General features: G+C 45.3%; 1 protein-coding gene across 3 annotated transcripts in view; it reads left to right on the top strand.

The window, feature by feature from the left end:
- Window positions 1-15,118, top strand: part of MTMR4 (myotubularin related protein 4) — a 61,710-nt gene that overhangs the window by 19,911 nt on the left and 26,681 nt on the right. For all 3 annotated transcript variants that reach the window (XM_067309539.1, XM_067309538.1, XM_067309540.1), the window contains exons 2-3: window positions 1,776-1,848; window positions 14,948-15,037. In XM_067309539.1, the coding sequence (XP_067165640.1) occupies window positions 1,846-1,848; window positions 14,948-15,037 (93 nt within the window). In that variant the 5' untranslated portion in view covers window positions 1,776-1,845. The remainder of the gene's footprint in view (window positions 1-1,775; window positions 1,849-14,947; window positions 15,038-15,118) is intronic.

The following is a 15,118-nucleotide window of genomic DNA, read 5'->3' as shown; positions in this document are numbered from 1 at the left end:
CTTGCTCACAGTACAAATTGAATTTCAAGAATGACTGTTTCTTGTGGACATTCAACTTAACCTTCTGATATGTAGGTGCCAAACCTCATTTAATTCTATGTTGGGAAAGAAATCCCTGAGTGGAAAGAAAGCACAGAGTAGATGTTCAGCAAGTCTTTTGCAGTCAATCTGATTCCTCGATGGCAGAAAGAGGAGTAATTCTCAGCTGCTGTATGTTGTGTGAGATATTTAGACACTCCTCTTTAAATCCACATTTGTTGACGTTTGTGTTTGGTCTAAGGAGGAAAAAAAACTTTATGCTAAGTGGTGGCAAAACTTATCAAAGCTGTTGAGTATTCCTGGAGCTTTGGCATACTGCTGATTGCTGGTAATTGTCAGAAATTGGTTTTAGCTGATGTTTAAGTCATCATTGGACCACGCTTATGTGGTCAATGCCCCTCCACCCCCCTTCCCCCAATAAAACATTGTTTATTCTTAAAAGCTGTTGAGATTCATGTTTGCAGATCTCAGTGGTACTTGTGTTCATGGTGAAGAGCCAGCACGGCTGTGTGAATGGCACTGGTAGACGGGAGTGCATGTAGCAGCGACAGGACTTTCAACTCATTTCCAATTGCAAGGTTTAGTTATGGAACCAGTCCCATGGAGGGGGCTGACAGAGCACAACAGAGGCAGAATTTGGACGAATGAGAGAAGTTGTTGACCCCATCCAAGAGAATCCTGGCAGAATTTCAAGGAAGGCTCTTTTCTCTGTAGATCCCAGGAACACCTGTGGGACCTACCAGTGCCTTTTGGGGAGCATCTTCTCAGAATAGGACCCTGCTGAGGTCTTGCTTTTGTCTCCCTACAAAACCTCTGCAGTGAGCATTGGTTACTGCGGGGTGAGCTAGCAGAAGGTTAGCTTTTAGTTTTTGCCTGGCGCTTTGAGCACTTGCTGCCTGCCCCACTTTCTAGGCAGCTGAGGTTTATTTTAGAGGTGATTTCCCCCCACCCCAAGATACCAGTGATCTTCAAGCACCCAAGTTTCTTATGAAGAAGGATCCTCCCCAAGTCCTTGAACCAGGGTGGCCAAGTCTTTCTTCCTTCAGCGTGTTCTTCTATAGAAAGCTGTGGGGGCGTTTCTGTTTCAGTGAGCTGCCCCTGCTCAGGGCAGTAGTTGAGCATATGCTCCATTGTCTAAAAGAAGAAAGTTTCCTCTTGGTCCCTTTTTTCCTGCTCTTGGGTAACATAAAGACAAAAAGAAATACTTCTCCCTTTTTAACAAGCTTTCCAACTGTTACTTCTGAGATTTGCCCTTTGCCATATTTGGAGGTGGATACTATTTAATTTCTTGAGTGTCTGTGGGAATAAAATAAAGTGGAGTATGGGGAAGAAGCTGTATCTTCTCCAGTCTTTTCATCTGTGTTTGTCTCACACAATTTCTTCTTCCAAAGCTCTGCTCCTGCTCCCAAGGTGTGCCTTAAAAAAAAAAAAAAGAAAGAAAAACAAACAAACAAAAAAAACCACATGGGTAACAAGTCCTGCATGTTCTGTGTGTACTAGCTGACCAAAAGGATTTGGTGTCTCCCCGTGATGCTGAATCTGGTTTCCAGCAGCTCCTCAAAAGGACACTAAATAGACATTAGCAATGATAGGTGCAAGTTATTGGGTTCTTGGTAGTACCATGCAAAGCAGTCCTTTTTTCTTTCTCTTTTCTTTTTTTAAACGTTGTATTTATACTGCAGTATTGTTGCTATTGACCTAAGCTTCTACTCTTGGTTCTCTTTTGCTTGCTCTAGGTGAGTCTAGTGGATCAACAAGAAGAAACTGAGCTGTGCTTGAACTAAAATTTTTGGACCGTATCTGAGGATGGTGAGTATATAGTCTAGTTTGTCTTTGACTTTTGTGCCTTTTTTTCATTGTGTCTCTGAGTCTTGTGCTGCTGCTAAGTGTATTCAAGAGGAGTTGAGAACTGTACCCACAGTATCTGAATCGGGGAATAGAACTGAAGGTTGGTTGGGAAAAAAGGGAGTAATCTAGGTAGGAGAAAGGGATCTATGCAAAAAAAAAAAAAAAAAAAGGCATGTGGCATTGCTTGCTGAGGAGGTAGAAGAGGAAGAGTGTTGTAACTGTTGGCAAGCATAGACTGAGAAGCCTCGAGGCTGGATGGATTGGGCGGGGGGAGCACGGGCGGTCTAACTTTGGGGATGCCCGGTATGGATGTGGCACTGGATGGCTATGTGTTAAGGTGAGAGTGTGTGTGCAAGAGAATAGCTTTGGGAGTGCTGCATGTAAGTAAGAACACACATTGGTTTATTTAAAAAATTAAAATACCACATCCACCACCCCCAAACCTGTGTGGTTTTAGTGAAGGACTGAAATGAAAGTGGCTGGGGGGTTTTAGTAGCCTGTGTGTAATCATTTGTGTTGTTCCCTGTATCAAAAATTGATTAATGGATTGTAAGAAAGGAGATCTTTACTGTTTCAAGTCTAGAGGCAGAGTGTTAGGTCATGGCTAGCTGAGCTTGGTGCAGGCTTTTCCACACAGGAGGTGGTAATATTAGCAAGGCTGAGATGCTTATTCAGATTCCAGGACCTACTTACAGGTGTGAAATGGTACAAAACCTGGTTCTTCAGCTTTCTAGAATAAGGGCTAATACTTTCAGGTTCTTGCAGGTTTTTCAGAGCAGGTTTTGAAACATGAGAAGTGAAAAGCTTTGCTAATGTGAGCTCTCTGTCTTTTCCAAAGTAGGGACTGAACCATGTGGATAAGATCAGGGTACAAGGAGTGAGAATAAATACAAGAATGGGAAAGGAGAGTGCTATACTATTGTGCATTATATGTAATAATATACTATGAAGAACTCTGAAATATTACTATAGCCAAGATGCTCTTTGTAGTATGAGTTTACCTTTAGATTTGTGATTTGCTTTGATTTCCAGTATATTTTAATAAGACTGGAATTCTCTTAATTCTCTTCTGCCTCCTTGGGCTATTGAGATAGCCAGCCAATTTCTCTTGCTTTATCAGTTTATTTTTGTTTTAAAACTTAATGCTGGGTTTTCTCCTTCTGTTCATTTATCACCTCTCAATGACAAATTAAGCACCATCTTAATAACATGCTTCAGTGATGCCAAAGTAGCAGAAATTTCAAAATAATTTGGTACTGAAAAGCATGATATGCAAGAATCTGGAGAGACTGAAACACAGAACAGCCAGATTGCTGATAAGCTTCAATAAAATGCCATTGTTGCTCCCAGCAAGAAATAATCCAAAATGCACACAGTCTGATGAGAGGAAGAAGGCTCGAGACCAGCAATGTGGAAAGGTGTGATGGAAGTGTCTGTAGGATTGTAGACTGAGTAGGTATTTGAACACAAGGCATGGCAATCTTTGTATTTTAAAGTGGGTAGGCAGTGAATCTCTGCATTAATGCAGTAACATAGTATTATGATCAGCTTGCACTCACTGCCATCAGAAGCAGATCATTGAGTTGGAAGTAGTGCGGAGAAGATTAGCAGAAACAATTCAAAGGTTAGAAATTCAATTTGAGGATGTGAAAACTTAAGTTAAACATTTAGAAAAAAAATCTGTCAGACTGCTCAAAGAAACAGTGAGGGTTGGGAATGGAAATCCTATGGGATTGTCCCTCATGTGATCTTTCAACAACTGGATTAGAAAAATGAAATTTGCTCTACAAATTAACTGAACTGTCAGCTCTACTAGTTAAGCACACAGAATTTCTGATGTAGCCCCCTATGCTCATGCTCCCTGATTTGGTTTCAAGAACAACTTTCTTTTGGAAGAGCTTCTTGCCACACTTTAGGTAGACTAATGTGTTTTGGGGTGGAGAGATGAAAATACACTCTTGTTGTAATCTGATAATGTATCTTACTCTTCAATTTGGAATGATCCTGGTTTCAGGTTGAAATTGCTAAAGACCCAACAATTTCTCTGCCTGGGATAGAGATTAAATTGGTGCAAATTTATCCAGATATGACTGAAAAAAATAGCCTTTTCCTTTAAATAGAGTCAGGTTATTTTTAAAAAACTTTCCTACTGTAATGTATAACACGAACACTCCAGATGATGTGGCAGCAATGAAGAAGCTAACCAACTTCTGGATAATCATGTTCCCTTTCTTTTGCATCTCTAACAAAACAACTCAGTAGCAGTCCAGAGGATCTTGGAAATGTCTGGACCATGCTTTTTTGTCATGTTGAATCCCTGCAAAGGCAATCAGCTCTTCAAAATTTGCCTGTTTCAAAACTTCTGATTACAAGCATGGTCATGACTGCTGAGAATTGACTAAAGCCAGAGATTGTCCCAGGGCCTGCTGGTTCTGGCCATGCCTTTTCATACCCAGGTTAGAGAGGGGATGGGAAATTGGGAAACATACTTTGATTTCCCAGCATTGAGGCAGAGCTGCCCCCTGGCCAGAGGCCATATATCTATGTCCAACGGAACAATCTTGTTTTCACATAGAACCTTCTTCCCTGAATGTGCTTTGTAAAATTGGAAATGTCATACTTCATCCTCCCAGGGCTAAAACCTTTTGCATTTCACAGTAACTGGAGTGGAGAGAACTTACTGTGCTCACCTCTGTCCCAGGGGAACAAATGTTCAGGATACCACATAACATCTGTAGAGGATGAACGGATAACAGCAAATCTGGTCTATGGCTCTTCTTGAGATTCATGGACTACAGGATCTCGGAGAGGACAGGGAGGATGGGAAGTGAATATACCTGAGGAAAATGTATCAAAAAAACCCTCCAGGTAACATTCAAAAGGCCATGCTGGGTCTGTCGAAGCCAGATACCATGTCTGACTGGGGCCAGCAGTGAATGCCTGTGGGAGAGCCTTGTGGAATGTCTCTGATGTACTCTCCCAACCTGTCAGAATTTGCAGTTCAGGAATTTTTGTAATCCAGAAGTAGTTTCTTAATGTTTTATTAGCCCTTGATGGATTTGTTTGTTTGTTTGTTTTCTTATTATTATTCTCTGGATTCACCGAACTGCTTGTTGAAATCAGGTTAATGTTTGCAATTCCAATACATTGTGGCAGAGTTGCACTACTGAGTTGTGTGAAGTAGCTCCTTTTATTTTGTTTTTGAGTCTGCCCCTAATCATTTCATCTGATACTCCCTAGTTCCTGTGTTGGAAGTAATGGTGAACTTGGCGTTGCCTGTAAGCTTCTCCATACCCTTTGATTTTTGTAGAGCTCTGTCATACCCCACTTAGACGTTTGAAGAGCTCTAGTCTGTTGAATTGTTGCCTGTACAGAAGCTGGCTGCTGTCTTTATTTTTTTGTCACTTGTCTCTGGACCAATTCGTTTTACTGTATCCCTTTTGGGATGCTTTGACTGGAACTTCGAACAACATTCAAGGTTTGTGTCCACTTTTGAGTTTATGCAATACTTCTTGTTTTGTTCTCCATTTCTTTCCTAATATTTACTTTCTTTCTTGTATCTACTACTGAGTGTTTTCATGCTCTATTATTAAACACTAAGTCTTTATGGCATGGTGATAGTTCAGGATCTACCAGTTAATGACAAGTTCTCTCTTTTGCCTTCTAGTGGTGGTCCTTGCCTACATTCCCATGATAGAGAATTCCAAGACAGTACTCATATTTACATGAAAATGATTCTCAGTCCATCAGTGGTGATGCTCTTCAGCACTGCAGGAACACTGGAATGCTTACTAAAACATGGAAGCTTTTCCTTTTCACTATCTACCTTTCTTACTTTTTGACAGATACTTATCCTGGCCCTGGCCCTTACCAGGTTTTAACCATAGGTGATTCAGTATCATCGTCTAGAGAAAAGGGTCTTCCACTCCTTGTAAATACCTGAAAATGACTTTACAGTCTCAAAGCCCTTTTGAAAAGGAATTATGCATTTTTCATATTATATTAAAATGTCCTTTTATTTTTCCCTTTTTTTTTTTTCCCCCTAAAGTAAAAAGAAATCTCTTTTCTTTCACACCCCTTCACCCACTGTTTGGGGTGTGAAAGATGGTATAGGCTTTTTTTTTCCTTGAGAAGGGGGAGAAAGTAACTTATTGCTAGCTGTAGAAATAAGCACTTGCCCCCACCTATTTACGTGAGCCTCTGTCAGCAATCGAAATTGGATGGTTAATCTCTTGACGACATCCTTTGAGTCCTTTTGTGACCTTTTTTTCAGGGTTGTAAATTTGGAGTTTAATGCAGGTCTGCAGGGAGCGATGGGAGTTTGTTGCTGGCTAATGGATGCTCTGTGCTGTTGGGTAGGGCTGCCCTGCCTGCTAACCCCTACGTGCTTCTGGGCTGGCGTTCTTCAGCCAGCCGCTGTGAGGGTTGAGTGGAAATCCCATTCCCTGCAGACATGCTGAGTGTGCATTTAATTACTCATGTTTTCCCTCGTCACTGCAGTCAGAGGGCAAAGCATTGGTGCCCTCTGGTTTGCAAGGGCATGCCCCAAAGCCTTACTCAGCAGCACCCCAAGTGCAGACACCAGTTGCTCTGCCCTGTCTGTTGCTGCAAAGGCTTAGTCTAATATCAGTTAAGAGCTTTGCTTTGATAGTAAGACTCTTCTCATTTCTCCCTCAAAGGCTAGCTGCTGCTGAAAATGTCCTTAAAGACAGCACTAATGGTGGCTTAATCCTTAAATCTGGCTAATGGAAGTTCTAACAAGCAGCCAGCACCTTTATATGTTACTTAAAACTAATCTAGTAGGTAAATTAGTGCAAGCTGTTCTGCTGTGCTGACATTTAGGGCTCAGCTCTTACCATGCACCATACAGCTACCATTGCAGCATTCCCTGTTTTCCACAGCTGCTGTGGATATTGGGACTGTAGATAGGTAGACTTACATGATTGTTACCATGTCACCCTTTAGTGAGGACCAGGACTGTTAGTCTGGGGAGGTGTGGGGGGGTGCAGTTTAGCCATCCCTTTTCCTTTCTTGCTGTAATGTGAAAGTTGATAGCACTTGACTTGCATCCTTTCATCCTCTTTTCCCAAAGGCTTCTTATACCGCATTTCTGTTACGTGCTCGCCTCTGGGCAGCTTTCTGATGAAATAGTAAATGCACAGTATTCTTACAGATCTATAACTTCTTCTGTGATCCCGTAAAGATCAAATGACACTCACCATCCTGGCCCTGATTTACTGTGTACAGAATAATAGCTTCTCTCCCTCCTCACACTAGTTTAGGAGTTTATTTCTGGGAGGCCACATCAGTGGCTCAGCAGTCTTTCAGTTCACCAAGGACCTCCTTAGGCTTTGAGGAAATGAACTATTTTTGTAGAGAGATGTGAAGCAAAGGTGCCCTTCATATAACAGAAGTAGAAGAGGCAGATCATGAAGTCCTGTTGGCCATAGCTAGTCAGCTGTCTGCATCTGCTTTTTTAGATTTCCAGTATAGGCAGTGGAGAGAAATATGTGCTTCTGGGTGCAATTCATCTCACCCTGATGTAGGTATCTACACTGAGCAGAGGAAGGATAAATTTCAGGATGAAATAAATTGTATTTAAGTTCATCTTCTTCTCCCAGCACATCTGTAAAAAGATTTAGATAACCAGTTCCTACCCAAGTCTTCATGGAAAATATTCAGACCTGGACAGACATAAACTAGACTACCCAGATAATACTTCTGCTGCTGGGAGTGTCTCCGCTTCTGGCAGCAAAGGCTCCATGACCTCTGGAGCCATAGGCTGTTGGGCTTTCCCTGCTCCCATCCTTTTGCTTCTGGATGTCATGGGAGCCTCTGCCTGAGAAAGCTGGTTCCTTCTGCTGATTTTCTCGTTGTTTTTCTCTGTCATACAGGGCAGCCTGTATGACGGACGCACTACTGGGGACAAGCCTATGGATTCATATCCCTGCCATCCATTTCCATAACCCCTTGCTTTCCCTTCTTTCTCCCTACAGGGAACTCTCTCATACTACAATACTGTGCTGAATGTGTACTGTTAATATGTAAAAGTGATAGAAGTGGTGCCCTCTGTCTAATGAAAGAGTATTTACAGCAAACTTATTTGTGGTACCAAAAGTAAATGAAGGATAAAAGTATCTTGGGATTGGGAAGGGTATGGCTTTATTCAAAAACTTGAGTCCAGGATGGTGGCAGTGGCACCAAAGATCTTTCTGCAGTGGGAGAGACCAGTTTTCTTCTTTTCACCTTTTGGCTGCTTGCTTCTACCTTATCGTTAGTGATACATACTGGCACCTGTATTTCACCAGGGGTTAGGGCCCCTTCAGTGTCTGTGCGTTTCATTCAAGCTCTGTGGGACACTGAAGATCTTTTCTGGGGTGGCTTATCATTTTTGAAGACAAGAGATTGTGCTGTAGACCCACGAAGAAGACAGGTTGCTAAGAGATGACTGTGCAGTGCAGGTGCTAGCTGCTCTTGGAACCATGCTTTTTACCTGTCTTGTAGAAAATTGAGCCTAGCGTTTGACAAAAGGATGTAATTCAGCGGATTGACTGGCTCCAGGCCACAAGAGATTTCAGCATCTTGGTAGCTGCTCCGAGTAAAGATTCCCTAAATGTGTGGGAGCAGATGGCAGTTTGCCCCTGTGAATTCCCCTAGTGTAGGCCAGGTTCCTGGTGCATGCTGGCATGTCCACATAGGGAATATTGTCTCCTCTGGAGGCTACAGGATGGCCTCTGGAGCGCCAGTCCTGTCTTTACCAAGCAGCGTGCTATCTCAGAGCCTCCAAAGCCCTCCTGGGACTTTAAAGAGGTTTACCTGCTGGGCTGTGAGGCCTGCAGTGTGTGAGTAGAGATGCACAGAGGGAAGGGAGGAGCAGCACAGGTGAGGGCCACTCATGGCATGAATAGTGCGGCTTCCTAGTCAGAGGAGAAAAGGTTAATTCCCAGTAACTGGCCTTCAGAACATACTATCTGCAGTGTATTCAGTTCCTCTTTTCCTCATAGTTCATGAAACCTTCAGGATTGTTGTGGCTGAGAGAAACTGAGGGAGGTTCCTCTCCTGCACTGTCCTCCTCAGGAAGGAGACAGCAGGGCTAAAAGGGCTTTCACTTGTAGTGCTAGTGCCCCGGTGGCAGCCACAGCATGAATGTGCACGTGTATGACACTTGGAGGAGCCCGGCTATGTGTAAATAACCTTGTCTTCCTTGTCCAGTCTTATGGTTGTTAGTGATGCGGGAGGTAGGGCAAATACCAGCTGTTCAGCTGTGGAGATGTCTGACTTGGCATTTAGAAAATCCCTCTAGTTAAGCCAGCTAAAACAAGGCTGCAAGCGCTCTGCTTTCCCCATTTCTAACCGCACGGACCATGCCATGCACAGAGCAGTTTCACTGTCTGTGAAGTGAGCTTAGGTTAGAAATTCAAACTAATGATGTGATGATCAACCTTTTAACTGTGCCCAGCTGCACCTCAGAGCTGTAAAGGTCCCTTAGCAACCCTAGCTGGAAACAGTCAGTCCTGTGACAGGCCCTGAATTGCACATTGCATCTTCACCAGCCAGTCCTAAAAATCTCACCAGAAGTTGGAGCAGATCTCCTACCTGGCTTGTCCATTTTTTTGTGTGTTATAAGAACTAGTCGTGCTGTATACACTCAATATATTAAATACCAATATATACTCTGACTCTACCTAAGATATTTCTGTGTTTCAGCTACTATTAACTTTCTTTGTCTCCTAATATATGTCAGAAAAAAGTCTGTTTTGCAGCTTTTATAGCTACACTCTTTCTAGAACAAAAGATTCCTGCCACCTTCTACTTCTGTTTTTCAGCAGGCTGCTGGCATTTGCCTGCAAGTAGGACCTGAGGGAAGCAAGGCACCTCTCCTGGTGTTCAGACTTGGCCAAAATACAACATGTTACAAATCAGTAATCTTGCTCGTAAACCTCTGTTCTAATTATGTGTTGACTTTATATGTAAAGCAAATACATGTAGGGTTGTATATCTCCTGTGTAGGGCTCAGCAATTTTATTACAGAAGAGCCTGTGGGTACCAGCTGGAGCTGGGTGCCTCTGGGGCTGGGTAGTGTGTGCTGTCCACCCAAGTACCAGCCACCATGTAAATGGTGGAGCCGGGGGGAGCATGGTACCAGGCATGGCAGCATTTTCTTTTAGGACTCTTTCTCCTTCAGCATCTGAACAGCATAGCCTGCATGACTATGTGGACTTTGGAGTAATCTGTAGTTTTGGTTTCTCAGCAGCTTTGGCCTGGGCATTGGTGCCCTGCAGTGACAAAAGGCAGCAGACCTGGGTGTTGCAAAGCTGTCCCTTGAGCAAGGCTGCTCAGAATAATTTAACCCTTCCACTTTTTGTGGAGAAATGTCCAAATCCTTTATCTGACTTCAGAAAAACATTTGGTCTGCTCTTGGTATTGCTAATTAGAGCTGTCTGTTGGTGAATTGGGCAACTAGGTATATGAGGAGCTTAATGGCTGCAGGCTGTGTTCTGTTTTGATAGGGTGCTGTGGTCCCAGAGCAGAAGAGCTAGTATGATTCAGCCTGGCCTTTTGAGGATTAATGAAGTGCTAGATTTTTCTTTTGCTTTTTGAGCAAAAGATTCTCATTTTTGGTCCTTATTTCTGTCTTATGCATGTTGATCTCTGTCACCAAACTGTACAAGACACCCCAGGGGTCTGATTGTTACCCTTTGGCTTCCAGTACAGCCACCAGGAAAATTGTTTTGAACAAGGATCCTATTCACTGTCACTTTTCTCTGTCAGGAGCTGCTGATGCCTGAACTGAGCAAGGTGTTAAGGTAGAGAAGCCCAGATAATCCCAGCTGCCTTCTCAACAGTGGGAGGTAGAGGGCAGAATCACAGGTGGTGCTAGAAATGGAGATGTCATATTTCCTAAGAGGCTGCTCTCAGTATGGTTTCTGAGGTGGGTGCAGCCATGACCTAGAGAACTTGCTGTTTGCTCATGGTCTTGACTAACAACAGGTAGTAAAAGCCAGCTTTTCAGGGGCCAGAGCGAGGAGCTATGTGTTCAGCTCCACAGCATTTCCTGCACCAAAGGCCATTCCTTGTTGTCTGCAACCATTGCTAAATTGGAGTTAGTGAAACTTCCCATTGGAACTAACTGTCCAAGTGATTGGAAAGGGCTGCTGGTGGCCCCATGAAGTCTAGTCTACACCAGGGCATGAGCCTAGGTGTTCTAGTGCTGGCAGGAGCTGAAAACATCCAGCTAATCCCATTGCACACAGGAGGTCCCAGGGAGGAATAACTTAAAGACTCAAGAATATTTTAGCAAAGCCTGCAGGTTGTGAAAGTGGGACAACAGTCCCTTTGTCCTTCCTTTCCTGACCATGTGGAGAGGACTTTAGGAAGCTGCTGTGCTGCCAGGAGGATCGTAAGTGATGATTTGCAGCAGGAAGTTCCCGGTTTCTAGGGTCGAGTGTCCGAAAGAAGCAGCCAGCACCTGAGCCCTGAACGCGTGCTGGGGAGGAGGGCTCGGTGCTGGTGCACAAAGCTTCTTCGCTGCTATTGTTCTGCACATTCCTGCACGCGCCATCAGTGCGGCACAAGGCGTGTGGCAGGTGCTGCTGGGGAGGAGCACCACAAGCTGGACTGCATCTCCCGGCAAGCTTCTCCGCTCTGCTCACAGCCCTGCGAAAAGGGGGATGTGTCGCTAGGATCCGCGTGTCAGCAGGATGCCAGCGCCGCACGGGAGGGGGAGAGGAGGGGTGATCCCTTCAGGCTGGCTCTGTCGGTTTCTCCATTTTCTGTCTAGTCTGGCAGGGAGACACTTAGATGGCAGAGCCATACTCTGCTTCCTTCGGAGGTAGGTGGAGTCTGGCCGTCCTCCGCCCTCCCTCCCTCCATTGTCAGCAGCAGCCGAAGCAGCGGGCGCACCTGCTCCAGCCGCTTGCAGCAGGGATGCTCCTGCCCTTCGCGGAGGAGTGGGGAAGCTGTGCTGATCGGTGTGTGACTATTTCGGAGCCATCACAGGTAGCAGTAAAGGGTCAGAGAAAGGAGATGCTGCTTGTATGTGCCCGGCCCAGCTGCCACCTCTGGAAATGAACATGAGTCTGCCAGGCCGTGTCTCCTGCTCCATGCTCAACTGCTTTGTAAGTGCTTTTTTTCCTCCTCTCTTCCCTGCAGCCTGTCTGCTCCTTGTCTGCAAGCAGGGCTATAAGCCAGCTTTTCTCGCCGGCTCCCAGGCTGAGCCAGCTGCCCCAGATCTGGCCTGTCCTTGAGGCTGGGCTGCCTGCAGATCCTCCCTGCTCTGGATCTGCCTGGCTTGATGTGCTGCTGTGTCCTGATGGCTTCTCCTTTGTGAAGGGGGAATCCCCTCCTCTTCGAATCTGCATGCTCCCGGGAGAAGCCGTGGTCCCCATCATTCCTGTGCTGCTCCCATGCCTGGGTCCAAGGGCACAGCAGTGACCGGCCCAGCGGTTTGAGTCAGCCGGAAGGCCCGAATGAGTGTGCTGTGCCACGTAGGCTCCAGCTGGTCCCTGCCTGTAGCTGGAAAATTACCATGTGAGAGCAACAGACCCCAGGGGATCTCCGTGCTCTTACCCTGGCTGCACCATCCAAGAAAGGAGTGTGCAAGACTCCCTCCCATACTGACACTACTGGGAAGGCTTAACAGTAGGAGAGGGTCCTGAGCTCCCTGTCTTTGATAGCATCTGGAAAAGAAGTTTTGCTCGGAGGAGATCTGAGACCCCTTCCTACAGAAAGCTCCCCAGAAGGTCTTGTGGCCAAAAGGATTAGTCTGAGGGCTTGAGGGGATCGTGAGCTTGTGAAAGGAGAGCGGTCCTGAGCTCCTCACCCTGTTGATGCCCTGGGAAGAGGTTATGGCAGGATGAGATGCTGAGCTCCCCGCCCATCCTATGCTGCATACTAGCAAGACCTGAAGGACACCTAGGCCGGTGAAGAGATCTCAGGCTGCTCTGTTCCAGTTACTGCTACTCACAGGGATTTCTTTGTGAGCTGCAAAGTGGTGGCTGCAGGAGAGGATCTCTCTGTTCCCTGGCTGCAGGCCCTGCTTGTGTGCGCTGACACACTGGCTCACAGCGCTCCACCTTTCCTTTGTGCTCTCCTGGACTCCTAGCTCAATATCTGAGCTAGCCAGTGGTATGCAAGACCCCTGGCTCCTCTGTAGTCTCCAGAGAGCTTCCGCTGCATGGAACCAGTGGCTAGTGGAGCAGATGCATCTCCCTGCACCCCTCTTAGTTATGCATGGGTACCTGGTGAGTGGGTAAGGAAGTGCAGTGACTTTGCTTACAGTGGGGATTGGTGATGAGTTTTATACTTCCTAGACGGACAGCTTGGGCACAAGTGGATTCTTTGGAGCCCACTGCACATTTGCAGTGGCTCCCGAGGAGGCAGGCTGAGGTTCTCGCTGCCCTGCATTTGGTATCCAGGGAGTGCTTCAAGCTGGGTTGTGCTGGTGGGCAATGAGGTGTGAGTGTCTGCCAGCCTCGACCCATCTGGGTCTCCACAAATATGTGCTGCTGGCCGGTCCGTTGTCGTCCCAGGACGATGGGTCTGCTAGAAGCACTCTGCTTTTGCAGAGTGTTTGGGGCACACAGTCTGAGCCTTCAGAAGAGGAGGAGGATGCTTCCGAGTCTTACATTCAGCACTGAATGTGGCCTGCAAGGGAATGCTGGAATCTGTTTCTTTTTAATCTCCAGTGAAAACGTGAGGTGATTTGGCATCATTTTAAATACAACTGAGACAGAAGAGTAGGGTCCTCAAGTCAAAATTTGGGATTCTAGCCCAGATGACTTAGCCAGAAAGGTATTTTATTTTAATTTTTTTTTGTCTAATGCTTGCAGAATGGGGCATTTCCTAATAAATGCTAGATCTTGTAGTGGATCTGTAATTAGAAAAAACTTGTGAGATTGTAGAAGGAACTAGCTTTTAAGGGGCATTCTAAAGAAAATGTTCCTACATTGACATACTTCAACATGTCAAATCAGTGGCATTCTTGACCCCCAGCAATGAACATCCTTTATACTGAGTGTCTGATACCTGCTTATTTGTGGAATGAGTTGGTAGTTTGGCAGAATATGGGTGAGGGTCAGCTAAGAATTAGGACTGAGATTTCAGAATTGACTGAAGATTCACAAGCCCAAATTGAGACGCTCTCGTCCACTTTTCCAGGGATAGCGGGTACTTACTTCTTGAAATAAGGAGACCTGTAGATTGGCTACCAAACGTGGAGTAAGCCCACATCATGTTACTTCTCTCAGACTAGTGTTAGGCTCATAAAGGAAATTATACATATGCTCCCTTGGCAGTTCATTTCCTGACATTCTTCTGTAGTGCTTGCATCCCAGCTCCATGTCCTCCCAGACCACTTCTCTGAGGCCTTTGTGGAATCTCCAGAGTTTCCATCTTAGCAGGTTAGACATTTTCAGCTGCCCTGAGGAAAAACACCCTGCTTTGGTGTTGTCAACAATCAGTAGTGCATGCTGTGAGTTGGATATACTTGCATGCAATGGTTGTGGGATTACATTTCATAATCTCTTCAAAAAGCTTCAAGCTCTTCCCAGATTTCTCTGGGCTACGAGTGAAAATAAAAACTCCCAGAAGGGAGTTCTTTGTAAAAGTAACAGGGGAAAAGAGTAGGTAGAAGTCAGAATGTAGATGGAAACCCTCTGTGTTACAGAGTTTCTGCTGTGGTTCCATAATAAAGGTAATGGGGGTAACCTTTGACATGACCGGACAAAATACTGTCATATCAATCTGATGTGCTGAGCTCTTATGCATCATCGAAGTTTATCTGCTTGGCTGTTGGAAGAGCCTTGACTTAGCTGCTTAAGATTTATCTTTGTGTCGGGGTATTTGCAACAACAGGAAAAATTACTGGGGTCCTGCAGTGTCAGAGAGGTACTGTCCTGAGGTGGAAAAGGCATTTCCATGCACAGCTCCAGGGGATCCTGCAGAGAGTGCATCAGGGTGCCAGGAGGATTCAGCAGCCTGGATTTTGCTTTTTTTGTCGCATGCACTGAAGTGGAGGCTGGGGCCAGTCTCTCAATGTTTGTTTTTGTTTGCCATGCAGGGTGAGGAAGGCCCTCCTAGTTTGGAGTATATCCAGGCCAAGGACTTGTTCCCCCCAAAAGAGCTTGTGAAGGAGGAAGAGTCATTGCAGGTAAGGAAGTAAGAAAATGGAAACCAACCACTTTTGCATGTGGCGGGCTTGATTTTTTTTTTTTTCGGGGGGTAGTGTGAA

This window comes from Apteryx mantelli, chromosome 22 (genome assembly GCF_036417845.1).
Source record: "Apteryx mantelli isolate bAptMan1 chromosome 22, bAptMan1.hap1, whole genome shotgun sequence".
In the NCBI taxonomy this organism is placed as follows: Eukaryota; Metazoa; Chordata; class Aves; order Apterygiformes; family Apterygidae; genus Apteryx; species Apteryx mantelli.
This window is presented reverse-complemented; position numbering and strand designations above follow the sequence as displayed.